The sequence below is a fragment of the Neophocaena asiaeorientalis genome, unplaced genomic scaffold (assembly GCF_003031525.2).
Source record: "Neophocaena asiaeorientalis asiaeorientalis breed wild unplaced genomic scaffold, Neophocaena_asiaeorientalis_V1.1 scaffold825, whole genome shotgun sequence".
Taxonomy (NCBI): domain Eukaryota; kingdom Metazoa; phylum Chordata; class Mammalia; order Artiodactyla; family Phocoenidae; genus Neophocaena; species Neophocaena asiaeorientalis.
The window spans coordinates 516,124-533,359 of record NW_020173937.1 but is presented as its reverse complement, the minus strand read 5'-3'; the positions used below and the strand labels follow the sequence as shown (position 1 = coordinate 533,359).

The 17,236-nt window shown below is 49.6% G+C and overlaps 1 protein-coding gene across 2 annotated transcripts in view; it reads left to right on the top strand.

The window, feature by feature from the left end:
* The first annotated feature begins 9,754 nt into the window (after positions 1-9,754).
* SLC9D1 (solute carrier family 9 member D1) overlaps positions 9,755-17,236 on the top strand; it is a 29,426-nt gene continuing 21,944 nt past the window's right edge. For both annotated transcript variants that reach the window (XM_024752650.1, XM_024752649.1), the window contains exons 1-3: positions 9,755-9,930; positions 11,529-11,608; positions 16,537-17,059. In XM_024752650.1, coding sequence (XP_024608418.1) covers positions 16,616-17,059 — 444 coding nt within the window. In that variant the 5' untranslated portion in view covers positions 9,755-9,930; positions 11,529-11,608; positions 16,537-16,615. The remainder of the gene's footprint in view (positions 9,931-11,528; positions 11,609-16,536; positions 17,060-17,236) is intronic.

Here is a 17,236-nt window from a genome sequence, read left to right as displayed (position 1 = left end):
AAAAGTTTACTTGTACAGCATATTTCTAGACAATGTCTAAGAAATGCCATCAATTGTCTCTATAAGAAGCACTTGTTTCCAAAATGTCCCATTTTGGGGAGATTTTAACAGGTGGGACAACTTGTAGTCCAATGCCAATGGAACGCTTCTTTAAGAGGTCTTTCCTATTCTAAAACTACTGGTAACTCATCTAGGCTTTCCTAGGTGACAAGAACGCGGAACACATGTGCTGTTACAAACTGTTACAGTGATGATACCTTTTGTTTGGGTGGTTTTATTCAGCTACCAGGAATGTGGTAAGATATTAGAAATAAAGTCTCATAGAGTTTAACGTCACACATGGGTTTAGTGAAAACAAGCACGCTGTCAGCACAGCCTCAGAACATGTCTACCTAAGGCTTTTGAGCTCCTTCCGGAGCTAAAAATAAGTGAGTTTAGGTTGTCAACACTGAGCTATCAGCGTAGCAGCAAGTCAGCTTTTACACACCTCCTGAAACAGTAATAAGCTCAGTGATTAGAAGAAGTTTATGTACTTTCATTTACCTCTCCGACTCATCCAGCAAGTCACAAACACGTTACGGTATGGATGAAGCTTTTATCCCAACCCTGTATGTAGAACAGAGAGGTACAAGCAAAGAGACAGAATGACATTTTACTAATGCTTAATAGAGCAACACAACGAATTACACATGGAGCACACAGTATTATGAAGTAAATTAAATGGCTGAAAACAAACCAGCAAAAACACCTGGATGTTTACCGTCAATTCAAAACTGGAAGGAAAAAAGTTAAAAGGAGAGAGTGTTACAAAAGAAATTAATCTGAATCAAAACACTGAACAAAACTTTAACTGGAATTTAAAAGAAAACCAAAGGTTTAATAGTACAGATGCATAAGAAATTTGTAAACTATTCAAAGGACATAAATTGATATGAAGTTTACAGGTTGCTGAAACATAGTTAATGTTGAAAGTACTTTCCTTTCTGAAAAAGTTTCAACTGAGACCAATTTACTTACCCAAGCTCTGTCATGCCATCTACAAATTCTTTTTGCTAAATTCACATAGAGTCGCGGCCCTGAATTTCCACGCTATACCCAAAACGGTGACACTAGGCTTAAATCTAGGCTTAAATCATCACAAAACTTCTGAATTCCATCAATTCCAATTTTATTTTCATCTTGTGGGTCTGTAGTTAAAGTTAAGGGGAAAAGAAGTGAAAAATTTGGATATTTTGAAAAGCATTACTAAAAGGGGTGGTAAGAATCATACCTCTACTACATAGTTTTGGCAAGTGTGTTTCAAATACATCCATCAATGCACTGCAGTTTTCTACCATATGTGAAAGAAATAGCAATAAATAATGATTTATCCAGAAAATACTCTTTATTTTTAAAATCTAGGTTCCTGGGTTTTTAGGCGGGGGGAAATCATTGAAACTTCTTTGAAGACTTCATCATTAAGAAAAAATTAATTAATATCCCTAAAGTAAAATAAAATTTCAAGTTTACAGAATTTTACCTTGCCCAAAGGCAAACTGCTATGAAAAACACTGTAAAGCATTCAAAATATTTTAAGTGTTTGTCACCACCTTGTCAAAGCAAAAGAAACATGTTTTTCTTTTAAAAGTGACTTCATTTGCCACAGCGCTACTACTACCGCAGAGCACTCATTTTTCAGTCATTTAGTTTACGCATCCACGTTTAACAGCTTAGAAATCCAGGCTCCCCCCGCCCGCCCCCCATCCCCCGGCCAATTTCTAGTTTAGACATAAAATTAAGGAACTTAGCATTTCTCCATGGGAAAATCAAACCGTGAAATCCATTAAAAGAATCAGCAAGGCCTCACCAAGTGAGGCCCTGTGACCTCAGCCTGTGTCTCCTGACGGGCATCACAATGACAGCCCACCTGCTGCCGTAGAAGGTGGGAGAAGCAGGCCCGCGGCACCTTCCCGCAAAGGAAGGTTAAGTGCAACAAACTCTTCTTCCATCACACGAGATCGAACTCTTAAGTGCTCAATGCCACGTTCATATATACATATGTTGTTACCAAAGGAGAACTGCTGACCTACCTTAAATGAGCAAAATCACACAGACCCTTCCAACTCTACGCTCCTGTGTCCGAGAGAACCTGCCGCCGTGGGCTCATAGGACAGAGGTTCCCACACACCTCCTGACTCAAGCCTGCGCTCCTAACACGACAGACCTTCAGGATAACAGAAAAATGGGTCTACGATGCCCTCACCTAATAACCGTCCTGATAAACTTCATATATAATAATTTAGAATGCTTTAAAGTAGTCTGGAAGCACTCATTCATTTGTATACATTGTGTAACAACGGTTGTTCTATTTGTCAGTTGGCTTTGAACTATACATCTATGTTTAGGGGCCAGAATGACTGTACCATATGTCTACTTTAAATGGCTAGAATTGCATGAATACAATTAAATGATAAGGGATGAAGCTTAAAGACTAAAGATAATTTTCACATAAAAATATTTTTCCAAAGGCAGCTGCACATATCTGAATAACTTTTAAGATCTGCACAGCATATGACTTACAAAATTAGCTCAGGAATTAACTTAGCCAAAAAAATTTAAAGCACACTGAAAACAATGTTCATTTTTGGAGAACTACAACAAGTACAAATCTGTTTTTTAAACCACAGAACGTGTTTCTGAACCAAGATTTTTTTTTTAATGGAATGCAATTTTCAATTGATTTTTTGGATCTAGATAGACAGATTATACACAGTATTTTCAAAAGTGAAAAATGAAAATAATAAATAAACAAGAACTTAAAGCCAAGGGAGTTACTCTGTTTGTGTTAAAACTTGTTTAAATGAGGGATTTTATTTTTTAAGTTTTGGAAAGATAAGATTAACCTTAGAAACTGCTAGGAAAAAAAAAAATCAGCTCTTGAATCGTTGCCGCCTCTCCCATTACGGCACAGACCTGACATTTGATGTGGAATTTAGAGCCTGCTGAGCAGTCTGGAGCTGCACAGACTCATCATGCAGACTTATTTTTGCAGCATGACTGCATTTTGATAGGGAGAGCTCCATCCTAAGTGCCAATTTCAATGAAAATAACAACTGTCCCCCGCTGACAACACAAAGGTTTTTTTGCCAAGAGTTTTCCCAGAAGCTTCTGCAGCTGGAGCTCTTCCAGGCCTCCAACACCAGCACACGGTGTTAAGGGCAGGATACCTGTACCCTCGCATCAGAACTACTCTTACGAGTTGGTATCGTTCCGGAATGGCCTTCTCACCACGTATTCCTGCCTACGTGCAAGTGCTGGGGAGAAGTGCTGTCTTAACGAGTGTAGCCACCTGGCCTGGACACCAAGCCTCCGAGCGGTGACCGTGCGCAGCTGACCGTGGGCACACGAGCCTCCGCCCAGGCCACGTGCAGGAGGGCTCGCTGCTCGTCAGTCCTCAGACTTTTGTGCAGCTGAACGTCTGCACGGGAAGGGAATGCACGTCGGGGGCCTGACGCAGCACGGAGGCTCCAGCACAGCCACCCTGCTCCCTGGAGACGGACGCACTCGCCACTGCGCCCCTACCTTTGTACCAGTTATACGGCGGCTCCAGCGTCTTCCTGTCCACGGAGGTTCGCGTGGAGTCCTTGTGGAACGAGGCCGGGCTCTGGAAGAAGCTGTCCGTGGCACGTCCAGTTTCCACTCACTTTGGGCTGAGCGCCGGATGGCAGTTCTCTCACCAGCCTGAGTGAATGCCATGAGCTGGTGGACCTCGTCCTTCTGAGATGATTTAAGCTTATGCTGTGGGAAGCAAAAGAAGCAGGAAAGCCAATGAGGCCAGTCCAGAGAGCTGTTTCAGCTCTATCACTAACTCCTATATTGTAACTGGACTTAACTTTTCCTTGGGTGACCGGACCTCACTTCAGAATTACAGGAAGACAAAGCCTTGTTTTTCATCAGTTAAAAAGACTGCACAGCCTTCTGAAAATTCAAACGACAGCATCTACACAGTAACAAACATACAAAGTCTCATCTCCCCCAAATTAGAAGAATCAATGTCTTATACAAAATACATTTTGATCTCTATCTGGTTCACTTTGCAAGAAGTAGGATGTTAATTTTTTTCTAAGTCTCAGTGAAATCCCTCCTTATAACACATATGTACCCTCTGATGAAATGCGGCTAACCCGAGGCCTGACCACATCACCTCAGCCCACCTGTGGCTCCTCCTTGGCTTCAATTAATTTCAGGCCCTAATGGCCAGGAGGAGGACCTCATGGTTGGAAACATCATTATTTTAAGTTTTTCTCCGTTTAAAATTAGCAGAACACTGATGAAAACAAACACACATAACAAAGAATTGTGTGAAAAATAACTTATACAAGTTCCAGAAGCAGGCGCAAAAAGCCTGTTATGGTTAAATGAAGATGATACTAATAATGAGAACGCCTGTGTACATGAGACAGAGATAAGATGGAAAGACAGGGCAGAGGCTGGCGGTAGGCAGTAAATAACAAAACTGCCATGTAACAGTACTATATATAGCATATAATGAAACCGAATAGCATTTTCATGTTTCCAGGTATCGGATGGTTAAGGTTTTATTTATCTAAGGTAGCCTGATGAAAACAACTGCAGAAATGACAGTCATTCACTAATTTCTGTAAATCAAAACAGAGTCTGTAATCTACTGGGTGCTAATACTTTAAAAGACACTTTACACAATAATATGATAAGGGGAAAAGTTTTACATAAAATGATTTATACTCAGTCTTGTTCAAAAAAAAGATGAGTTTATAGAAGCACACAGAATAAATTATAATTTACAGAAATAGGTAACTGGAAAACAAACTGTAGGTGAGGAAATCAAGAGGAGGAAATAAGGAAAATAAGAAAGCCAGATAAGACACAGACACGTACACCATATATAAGAGTTGAAAGTGAGCTGAAAATTAGGCTCTGAGCTTCTCAGTTGCCAACGTAAAGAAGAAAAGAGGATTAGTTAGGAAAATCTGTTTTCATAAGATTTAAAGACCCACCAGTGGCCCAAAAGTGGCCCAGCCCCTCCTGGCGCTGAGACTGGAAGGAATTGGAGACACGAAATGTTCCCTTTGTACCAGACCAGCTCCTCACCAAATGCCACCAGTGAACAGCAGAGCAAGCTTGCAAAGCTTTTTGCTAAGGCCTCCCTCAGTGCCTGCTGGTGCCAGAAGAGCAGGGGACAGCCGAGCAGAAGTTACGCTACTGCAGTCCACACACACTGCTCTCCAAGTGTGGCTGGGGACACGGGGGGCCTAAGACCTTTCAGGGGTTCCGCGGTCACAAAAGTATCTCCAAATGCCTCCAAGCCGTTACCCACCTTTCTCACTCTCACTGGTGTATAGTAGAGGCTTCCAGAGGCTGCCTGACTGGTGACATCACAACAGACTGAACACAGAAGATTGGAGAACCTAACTTTGATTAAAGATGTTTGCAAAAATGTAATGTGAATATATAACGGGTTTACTATTGTTATTTTTAAACACAGATATTTTCAAACTTTCCATTTTAATTTCTAATACGGTAAATACCAATGGCTACAATCCCAATAATTTTTTAAAGTGTATAGGGGGCCTGGGACTTAGAAGTTTGAGAAACACTGATCTAGAGTAACCCAGGGAATTAATATTTTGGCTACTTAGAACAATGACTGTTGATCATTTGGGGTCCTGGGTCCCTTCTGGAATCTTATGACAGCATGGATCCTTTCTCCTGGAAAACGTATGTGGTACACACGTGGGCATATGGTTTGGCACAGAAATTCAGGGTTTTCACGGACCTTTTAGGACCATCCTGGCTTCTCAGAGGCTGGGGGAAGGTGGAACTCGGGCTAAGAACCCTGGAGCTAGGTCAGGAGGTGCTGGTCTCTGCCGCAGTGAGAGCACCGTGCGGACAGGTGGGCGAACTGTGCTCCACGCGGCTGCATTTACAAACCCGCAGCTACCCAGCGACCGCAGCCTACAGTCCGGGTTCCAGGGGCACACGTAGAGTGCATATTCTCTACCTTATTTCCTGAAATTGAGCCTTTGAGAAAAACCAAAGAGTTCAAGGTTCTGTTCTCTGGGAAGATTAAATTTTGCTCAGTGCGGTCAGATGCCAAAGGCTTTGACAGTAAACTGACAAAAGACAATGCTGGCATCTTTGATGACACCGATGGCTTCCCCAAGGGAGGTGGGCAAAGCCAAGGCTTACCTCAGACACCTTAAGACAGTGACAGGTGTTCGACCCCAAAATGGTGCACCGTTCAGAAGACCCATGACATGCTCACTGTGGAAACTGCCCTCAATGCTAGATTTTAACATTCTGTCAGGCTTGTAAAGGCAGAATTCGGTACATACATACAATGAAATTCAGCCACAAAAAATCATGGAGTACTGATATATGCTACGATATGGATGGGCCTCGAAAACATTATGCTGGGCAAAGGAAGTCGGACACAAACGGTCACACGCTGTGAGGTTCCATTCGCGCGAAACGTGTGGCACAGGCAAGTCCTGAGACGGAGGGTGGGCGGCGTGGCCAGGGGCTGGGGGAGGGAGGCGTGGGAGGGACTGCTGACAGGTGTGGGCCTTCCTTCGGGGGATGAAAATGTTCTGGAACTAGACACAGGCAGCGGTAGCACAACGCGGTGAAGGTCCTACGCACCACTGGACTGTACACTTCGAGACAGTTAACCTTATGTTATGTGATTCCACCTCAGAAAAATCCACCTTAGCACCCTGAGACTCTCCAAGACGAGCCAACAGAGCAACGTTTGCTCAGGTGACAACCATTCAGTCGGGAGATCCCCGCCAGGGAGATGCTGCCCAGCACCTGGAGGACAGGACGAGGTCCCATCTCGAGGTCCTTCTCCTGACAGCAGCCTCCCGCAGCCCCTCCTAAACTGCGACCAAGCGGCTACACGACCGTATAACGGGGAACGCTTTCCAGGAAGACTAGGAGGAGGGGGGCAGGAGGAGCACGTACCCCAGGCCACCCAGAGCGCTCTGAACTGTCACCGCGTGAGTTACAAGGTGGGGGCAGTGCAGATGATCAATCTATTCCAGGTGGCAGGACCTGTCCATCCCAAGACAGATCCTACCCCCTGGAACCGCGAAGTGGCACAAAGGCGACGGTTCTGCATGAGCGACCGCAGCCGTGGGACCAAGCCCAGCCCAGAGCAGGTCTCTGGCCAGGATGAAAGGGGACGGGATGGTCAGTAAAGTTCCAATGAGTCAATGTTACCCCTACGGTGATTAAAACAACCACCGATAGCTAAATCTAAAGACTATATGTGCTTCATGCCCAAGAGGGACAAAGAGATTCAAGTTGCAATTTGTAAAAAAAGGGACCCATGGGCTTCCCTGGTGGCGCAGTGGTTGAGAGTCCGCCCGCCGATGCAGGGGACGCGGGTTCGTGCCCCGGTCCGGGAAGATCCCACGTGCCGCGGAGCGGCTGGGCCCGTGAGCCATGGCCGCTGAGCCTGCGCGTCCGGAGCCTGTGCTCCGCAACGGGGAGGGGCACAACAGTGAGAGGCCCGCGTACCGCAAAAAAAGAAAAAAAAAAATCTGGACAATCCAGGAAAAACATCAGATAAATTCTCTACCTCTGGAAAAAGCCTCAAACATTTTAATCGTGACCTTGTAAAAAATCACCCATGTGATCTGGGCACCAAAACTGACCACATACAAAATGAAAATGTTATCCTTAAAATGCCCTTCCAGAGACACTGAATACAACAAAATCTCCTCTTAGGGTCAACTTACAAGGAGCTGCCAGGGCAACCACACTGACCCAGTTCGTGCCATCAATTGAGTCGCCTTGACGGTTTCAGGTAGGGCAGGCGGGGGTGGTGCATGGAGTCACACCAAAGTGCCCCCTTTCACTCTCCTTCCTCTCCAACCTCTTCAGCAAGTCAGGCTCCTGCCCACCCAGCCCCTTCCCCTTAAGAGCTGGGGCGTGTGGTCTCACCGGCCAAGGCGGGCACACTCGGCCGGGCAGTGCAGCTGCTGCCCCGGGGCCGGCACGAGCCTCCCGGCTGCACTGCGGACAGCCCGCTCCTGGTTTCTGGGACGACCTTCTCGAGCCCTCACGTTCCTCTGACCGGCACTTCTCCATCTGCTTTCTTGCCTGCTCTTCCCACCCAGAAGGTTGGTTCTCACGCCTCTCCTCTTCCTGGCACATTCCTCCTGGACCATCTCTCTCCCGCCTGAAAGCCTCTCCCCGGCCTCCCACTACCACGAGGACAAAGGCTGCCATTCCTCCCTGTGACCAGATGAGTGCCCATCACAGCCTCCCGCCGCGGCTGCTCCCTGGCTCTCTGGGCTCCGCGGGGCCCTCTTCCCATTCCTGTCCCTCCCACCCCACACGTGCGCCGCGCACATCTGGCTGCCCCACTCCCACTCGTTCTCGAGAGTTCAGCTCAGCTCACACCGTGCTGCCGCGGTCAAGCCTTCACTGGCTGGGCATCTGACACCCCACACCCCACCCTGCGGGTGCCTGGAACCGGTGCCTCTCCCTGGCACTTATCCCAGCTGTAATAATGTAGCTGCGTGTTCAGTGCCCGTCTCTCCTGCTGGGACATCGTCTCCATCAGTACCAAACCCACGTCTGCTTGCTAAGCGTCGAAGTCCCGGCACCTTGCACACCACCTCGCTTGCACGCAGAAGCCACTGAATGTACTGAATGAACACTGAAACCCTTCAACTACCATGGTTTCCACGACGTTTCAAAGTAACTGTACGTTTCCAGAAAGCCCGCCCTCTCCTGGTCTCCAGATCTACGTCTCTAACCAACTAGATCCCGCTATCTCCCCCTCCTCACAGCATCATCTTTCCGTACAAACCTGCGCTTCCTTTTACAATCCCTATTTTGGTCAATACCATGACCGTCTGCTCAGACGCCCCAGCCAGGGCCTGCAGAGCCCTTCCTTTCCTTATCCTCCTTTTCTGAACGGCTCTGTGAAATTCCCCACCCTTCCCTCCTCTCATGCCCCTTGTTCCTACCGACAGTCTACGTTCAAGTCTTCTCTTCTTGCCGAGCTATTACCGCCGCTTCCTAGCTGGCCTCCCCGACCCGCAGTCCTGACCCCCTCCCATCCAAGTCCTGTTCTCCGGACAAAAAGGCGATCGCTTTGCACACACCCCTCCTTCTCAAAGACCTTCCAGGCTCCCGCTCTCTCCGAAGACTCTGCCCTCCTCGGCGGGGAACACGAGACCCTGCTCGGGAGCCCTGCCATTCTCGACCCTGAAATCCACGTTCCGGCCGCTCTGAACCACCGGCAAGGCTCAGGCGCGATCCGGTCCACCGCATCTCCCGGCAGGACGCCCGCCTGCCCGGAACGTCCTCCCTCCGGGGTCACCCGGCTGCTCGCGCTCCCGAGGAGGCAGTGCTCGGAGTCCCCGGCCCGCTCTGTGCCTCCGTCTCGTCAAGCAGCACCGCCGCACTTGGGTCACCGGTCCGGTCCCACCTGCGTGCTCCCCGCCGCGCCTGCCGTCTGCGCAGGCGCCCCGGCCCGGCCGCGCCAGCCCCGGCCCGGCCGCGCCATCCCCGTCCCTGTCCTCAGTCCCCGGGACACCCGCCCAGGGAGGCAGCCACAGGTCAGGCTGGGCCGGCGGGACTCCAATTCCCGGCGTGCACTGCGCCGCCAGGGGCCGCCCGGATGCAGGCCCCGCGGCGCCTCCGACTCCCGGCGTGCACCGCGCCGCCCGGGGGTGGACGGAACCCACGCCCCGCCTCCTTAAAGGGGCCGCGACTCCCTTTGAGCCGCGTCGGGCGTTCGAGAGAGCACTGCGGGCCTCCTGGGCCCTCCCCGTGCCCGACCTCGTCCCCGCCCCGGGGGCGGCCCCGCCGCCCGGAAAGGGATGCGGAGAAGCCGGATAAGGTCTTCCCCTCTGGAAAGCTGGGCCCAGGACGCGGCGCGGCGGGAACGTCTAGGTGAGCGTTCGGCGCGGGGCCCCGGGTCCGGCCTGAAGTGCGGCCCTCGGGGCTTCCCTCTTCTCCCCTCCCTTCCCCTGAGGTCTCCCCTTCCCGTGGGTGTCCGTTCTTCTCCTCCCCGGGGTCTGGTCTCCCTTCGGGGTCTCTCCTCCCAAGGTCTCCTCTTCCTGGGGGTCCCTTCTCCCCCTCCCCGGGAGTCTGGTCTCCCCTCCCCCTCCCGGGTCTCCCCTCCCCGGGGGTCTCCCCTTCCCCAGGATGTCTTCTCCCCCTCCCTAGGGGGGCGGTGTCTGGTCTCTCCTTCCCCTCCCTAGAGGTCTCCCCTCCTCCTTCCCAGGGGTCTCTCCGCCTTCTCCCGAGGTTCCGTCCTCTCGGCCTCACTCAGCCCCCGCCCGCTCTCTCCTCCTCCGGGCTTTGCGCCGAGAGCGGTGCTGCACCTGAGCACCCTTTACCGGACCCCACACCTGGCGGCGGCCCCGGGGTTGCGGGGAGGGCCGATGGGGGTGCGGGCGGGAGCTGGCGAGGCTTCAGACACCGCGGGCCTCTCGGTTGGACCGTCTACACTTTCCCGGCGCCTGATCCTCGGGTCAGATCTGCGGAGGAGCCGCCGCTCCACGAGCCCCTGGGGGTCCTGGCTCTGCGCGCCGCTCCCTGGTTCCCGTCTGACCTCACCCGTGGTCCCCGTTCACGCTGTCGTCCAGGTGTCAGGCGGCCCTGCCAGGTCCCAGGTCCCCTGGGAAAAGGACGCACGACGTGAGCCCCGAGTTTCCGCGTGATTCGGGGACAGCCCGTCATCCAGCTCCGGGGAGCCGCTCCGAGGAGGGGGGCCTCGTGGAGGGTCGCTGCCTGTCACGGGGACAAGTATCCCCGTGAATGACTCTAGCGCTTTCCTAAGGGTGGGAAGATGCAAGGATCCGGTCTGTAAATGTTGTTCCTAAAGTGTAACCATCGAAGGGCCTGTTTTCCCAAAGCGCCAGGCCTCATCCCGTCCTGGGTCTGCGCTCCCCTCGGGCTGCGCTGTGTGCGCCCGGCACCCCATGGCTGGCCGGGGGAACCGGATGGCGAATAACGTAACTGAGTTCACAGCCTTTTTATACGTTTTTCTGATCAGTTTTTCGGCCAGAGCGGCGTACCGTCTTACTGGTCCTAAATTTCTTTTATAATATAAATTTTTGAAAAGACGGTGTCTCAGTGATTGGATTATTAACGGAATACTGGGTTTTTGTACAGTTTAATTAACATTAAATACTTTAAAACTTTTTATTGTCCGTAAGAATTTTCTTCTTTCCTTCCTCTCCCCCTTTTTTAACTCATTCTCCCATTTTACTGATTAGAAGTGAACCATAAATTGTATTATAAGTGCTTTATCTTTTAAGAACTAGACTTTACATCATCTAACTTGTTCAAGTGTAAAATAGGCTTTTCAAGTAAAACCCTCCACAGATTACATTCAGGTAGATTGCTTCCACTGGGGGTTTCTTTGCTTCCTTGGATCTTTCCACAAGTTCCCCCCTTTGTTGCTGGTTTTGTGCCTGGCCTGGAAGTTCTGGTGGCATCAGGAAGAGATACTGCAAACAACCCTCCTGCTTTCCTTTTTGCAGAGGTCCTGCACCTGCTAACCCTGATCCTGCCCCATCCAAGCAGCTCGCTCTGGAATTCCTGCCTGGAGCTCCCATACCAGGTCAGCCACCCTCCCCGCTTTAGGGTCTGGGTTCAGCTGGGTAGACGGCTGGCCCCTAGGGTGGGCTGTCCCGGGAGCTGTGTCCCACCTGGTCCTGATGGCCTCTGCCCACAGACAGAGGCTGCTGTCACTAAACCACACTGACTTTCAGCAGTTGGACCTGCTAAATCTGAGGTGGTGGGTCTGGAAGGTCCTGAGGAAGAGAGACGGAGGGGCCTCTGGCTACACGTGTGCAGGAGGCTGGGGGGCAGGGCTGCCAGGTTCTCGCATTTTATTTTAGTCCAGTGTGTAAAGTGGAAAAACAGGGGCGCTGCCTCCCCGCCCCCCATTCTCCGGAGGGCCTCCAGCAATGGTCTAGGGCTCTGTGGTCCAGCAGCGGGTGTCCCAGGAGAGGGCTGCACGCCCTGCAGTCTTGATGGAACTCAGAGTGGAGGCGAGAGAGAAATCTTAACCTGGTGACTTTGCTCTGAAAAAACCTGGTCTTAGACTTTTTTTTTTTTTTGGCTGTGTTGAGTCTTTGCTGCTGTGCTGCTGTGTACTAGCTTTCTCTAGTTGCGGCGAGCGGGGGCCACTCTTCGTTGTGGTGCGCGGGCTTCTCATTGCGGTGGCTTCTCTTGCTGTGGAGCATGGGCTCTAGGCGTGCAGGCTTCAGTAGTTATGGCTCATGGGCTTAGTTGCTCCGCAGCACGTGGGATCTTCCTGCGCCAGGGCTCAAACCTGTGTCCCCTGCATTGGCAGGCAGATTCTTAACCACTGCGCCACCAGGGAAGCCCCAGATCTTGGACTTTTTATGTAAAAATTATTGGAAGTTTCTTTGTTTTTGAGTAGGCTTAATAATGAACCCATATGCCTTTTTATTCTGAATCATTTATTACAAATTTTTTTCTTAATCAAATAATCTCATCGATTTTAAAGTTAGTTTTGGATTCCTGTTCTGCCTTTATAAAAACAAGCAAAACCTCCTAGAAATTTGGCAAAGTTGGGGAGATATATTTTAATTAATATCGGACTATGTATAAATAGAAAGTTTTAGGAGGGAGGGTTTATGCTCAAAGTATTGATTTTTGCTATCGCACGAAATGAAAAGTAACCTTGGGTTTCACTTTAGCTGAGTCATACTGAAAACCTTTGGTTTTAGGGCGTTTCCTACTTTAAAATATTAAAATGTCACAGGCATGTTTGCCATGCTGTGCAGGGTAAGCGGTGCACATGACCCACAGTAAGGGTGTAGTGGGAAACAGGAAGCACTTATACAGAATTCTAAACACTTTGTTTTGAGATGATTATAGAGTCACATAAAGTTTTAAAAAATAATACAGAGAAATCCTATAGAATATACATAGAAAATCCTAAAGATGCCACCAGAAAACTACTAGAACTTATCAGTGAATTTGGTAAGGTTGCAGGATACAAAATTAATGCACACAAATCTCTGGCAATCCTATACACCAACAATGAAAAATCAGAAAGAGAAATTAAGGAAACACTCCCATTTACCATTGCAACAAAAAGAATAAAATACCTAGGAATAAACCTACCTAAGGAGATAAAAGACCTGTACTCAGAAAACTGACACTGATGAAAGAAATCAAATGGGGGGGGCCCCAAAAAGGGGGGGCCCCCGTGCCCCAAAAAAAAAAAAAAAAAAAAAAAAAAAAAAGTCATGTACCACAGTATTCATTGGAGCACTGTTTGCAGTAGCCAGGACATGGGAACAACCTAAATGTCAAATGACAGATGAATGGATAAAGAAGATGTGGCACACATATACAATGGAATATTACTCAGCCATAAAAAGGAACGAAATTGGGTCATTTTGAGAGATGTGGATGGACCTAGAGTCTGTCATACAGAGTGAAGTAAGCCAGAAAGAGAAAAACAGGTATCGTATATTAATGCATATATGTGGAATCTAGTAAAATGGTACAGTTGAACCTCTTTGCAGGGCAGGGATAGAGATGTAGAGAACGGACATGTGGACACAGCGGGAGGAGGGGAGAGTGGGACGAATTGGGAGATTAGGTTTGACATAAATGCACTACCATGTATGACATAGATGGCTAGTGGGAACCTGCTATAAAGCACAGCTTGGCGCGGGGCTCTGATGACCTGGCAGGGTGGGATGGTGGGGGTGGGAGGGGCGTCCAAGGGGGGGGTGTAGGTAAACACCTAGCTGATCCACTTCACTGTGCAGCACTAAGGAACACAACATTGTGAAGCAGTTACACTCCATAATTACAAAAAGAATTAGGTGAATTCAGAAAATACCGAGAGACCCTATAGACCCTTCACCAGTATCCCCAGCGGGAGCTCTTGCAAAGCTACCATAAGCGGGAGCTGGGAGAGATACAGCCCACTGCCCGATCCGGGTGCACCAGGGCCCATGCACGCACTCGTGTGTGTGTAGATCTGTGTGATTCTGTCACACGTGCACACGCGTGTGGCCACCACCACTGTCAGGGCACAGAACGCGTCCACCCCACGGGGTTCCTCCTGCTGCCTTGTTACGTCCACAGCCGTCGCCTCCCCCTTCCCTGGGCCCTGACCCGCACTGTCCCTTCCCCGTCTCTGCAGTTTGTCATTTTAAGAAAGTTGTGTAGGGAGTTCCTGGGGGCCTAGTGGTTAGGATTCCAGACTCTCACTGCCAGGGCCCAGGTTCAGTCCCTGGTCTGGGAACTGAGATCCCACAAGCCTCGTGGCCAAAAAAAAAAGAAGAAGAAAGAAAAGAAGTTGTGTAAATGGCATCATGCGTGAGCGTGGCAGGCTCTCCTCGGCCTTGAGGTCGCCTGGGTTACTGCGTCAGTCGTTCAAGATGTGGAAATTTTAAGAATTCATTATAAAATAAAACCACAACAAATCCAGAGTGTCTTTTTTTATAATTAAGAATAATAACAAAATAACACTATTTACTGAAAAAAAACATGTTACAGTTTGGTAGTCTGTAGGATTCGGTAGCCGAGTTTGAAGGTAAAATGAGATGTTTATGAAAAAGGAGTGGTTCATATCTTAAGGTCTGTAAATCACTTCGTGTTCATGGTGAAAGCTCTTTTCAGTGGAAATATTAGTATGACTACAACTAAAATTCTCAGAGGTTTTTCATAAAAGTGAATAGCTGTCTTCAGTGTTTTGGGGAGAGGGATAGCTAACTTCAGGAACTTGTCTGAGGAAGGGGCCCGAGATGGACGGAGGGGTGTTACATACCAGCTGCGCCTCGGTTTATCTTCCTGAAGTTTGAAATCTGTAGAAGAATCACTTTCTGAGATCTTTTGGAGCAAATGTGCACGTCTAGGTCTGTGCAGTTAACAAAGCACCTGAGATTTGTGTCTTGGTTCCGAAGAATACTAAATGTGTGCACGTCTGAAGTAGCGCTGGGATTCCTTCTTGCCCTTGAAACAGTAGGAGCTTAGCAACTGAGCCAATAAAGTAACAGATCAGTGATATTGCCGCTGTCTGTGTGGTTGATCAGTGGTTCGTTTGCTTAAGGTGGTAACGTTGACTTAAGGTTGTATTAAAACTGTGCCAGTGGACTCAGTGACTCAGACAGCCCTACTCGATGATCCCACCTCATGAGGAGCGCGCCGTCCTGCATCCGCGGATCCTCTGGGAGATGCTGGGACCCAGAGTATCTAAACACGTACTGAAATCGGACAGTTTCCTGACTTTTTACGCAGAATAGTGAGCCAGTGCGCAGTCTTTAACGGGTGACTTCGGATTGTCATTCTGAACACGGTGGCTCTCCTGCCCTCAGCGGTCGCCTCTGCAGGGGCTGCTGAGGTGCGTGGAGCAGTCGGCCCCCCAGACCACCGGCCGTGGCTCTTTGCTGCGCTCCCGTGTGTCTCTGTAAGCTCTGTCGGTGTCCGCTTCCTGTTGGCTGGCATTCCTTGGTTTGGTCAGCATTCTGTCTCTAGAAGTGCACTCTGATTTCTGCTAACCCGCTGTACCTGGGAAACCAGATTAAACTCATTAGAATTGGGATTACCAGTGAAATGAAAATATATATGTTCTAGAATAACATGATTCCTTGGAAACGGTGGGTTTTGTTTTGTTTCGTTTTCTTTTCGGCATAAGGACTTGGGCCTAGTTGCCAGGCTCAGTGGGTGTATTTCAGGGTGCGTCTTACTGGGCTCTCCTGCATTTGTCACCTCTTCCGTCTTTGTTCTCTATCTTCCTGCCTCCGAGGTCATTCTTTCTTGGTGACCCTGCTGACCCGGCCTCCATCTGCGCCTGGATCAGCCCTCCTCTGGGCGGCACAGCTGCAGCTCCCCCCGCTACTGGGGCCGGGGTCCTGTCTGTGCCCCGCTGCCAGGGTGAGCTCACAGGCGCTGCTTGAAGTCTTCCTTCAGGGAGAAGAGGAGGGGCCTGAATCTGCACGATAGAAAGTGTCTGAGTGTGGTTGTCGTTTGTGATTTTTTTTCTCTCCTTGACATCTTGTTAGCACGTAAAGGTAGCCTGACATTGGAAATTTGACGGAATTCCAGGCGACTCAGGAAAGCACAGGGTACGGCCCAGCCAGCTCATAGCAGTTCGGCTCCATTTCCCAGCCCCTCGGACCTGGTTCCAGGGCCCCTCATCTGTGATGGGGGAAGCAGGTGGTGTTTCCTGGCCTTTGATATGTGGACCGTATTAAATGGAATTGGTTTTTGTCTTTTGTACGTGGTCGATTTAGTAGATATATGAGGCTGAGTTTCACTTTAAAAGGTTGCTTTTGAATTCGGATGTGGTCTTTAATCTCAGCTCTTCATCAGGCGCCACATACTTTAAATTCAGGATTGACTGTAACCTAAGTGCAGCGGCTAGTGCAGATGTTGTTCTACGAAAAATAACATTTTCCTCGGAAAAGTGATAGTTTTTAGTAATTATTTAAAACTTCAGTCTCAATAGTAATGAGTCATCGTTCAACTATGTGTGTCAATGAATCTCTTTTTCAGCTGAAAATGCGTATCTCAAATGCAAGCCCGACTTAGCAGGAGTCTTTGGACTGCCTTGCCCTGTCCCTAAAATCGGATCATGAAGGTGCTGGGGAAAAGCCACCTGTGGGTGTGGCTCCCGTTCCTTCACCTGCTGGCCAGCGGCGCGGAGCACGAAGAAGCGGTGAGACACGCCATCGAGTTGCACCGGCGCCAAGGGGCGGCTGTCACCCAGAGGAGACAGTGGGTCCTGGACGGTTGCAGAAAGCTCTCCGGGCTTCTTCGCCAAAAGGCTGTGGTTCTTAACAAACTGAAAAGTGCAGTCAGAGCAGTGGAAAAAGACGCCAGCCTTTCGGATGAAGAGAAGCTGTTTCAGGTGCACATGTTTGAGATTTTCCAGAAAGAGCTGAATGAAAGTGAAAACTCAGTCTTCCAGGCCGTCCATGGACTCCAGAGAGCCCTGCAGGGCGACTACAGGGACGTGGCCAACGTGAAGGAGAGCAGCAGGCAGCGCCTGGAGGCCCTGCGGAAGGCAGCCATCAAGGTGGGTCCAGGGCAGGGCGGGGTGCGCCAGCGGAGGGGGCTCGGCAGGTGGGAGCCGCCCAGGGCCTCCGATCTGACCCAGCAGGTGCAGGAGAGCCGGTCCCTTTGCGCAGTCACTTAGCAGAGCCACATTTGAGCGCTTCTAGGGGTCTCTCATGCTTTCTCCATGGTGGAGATC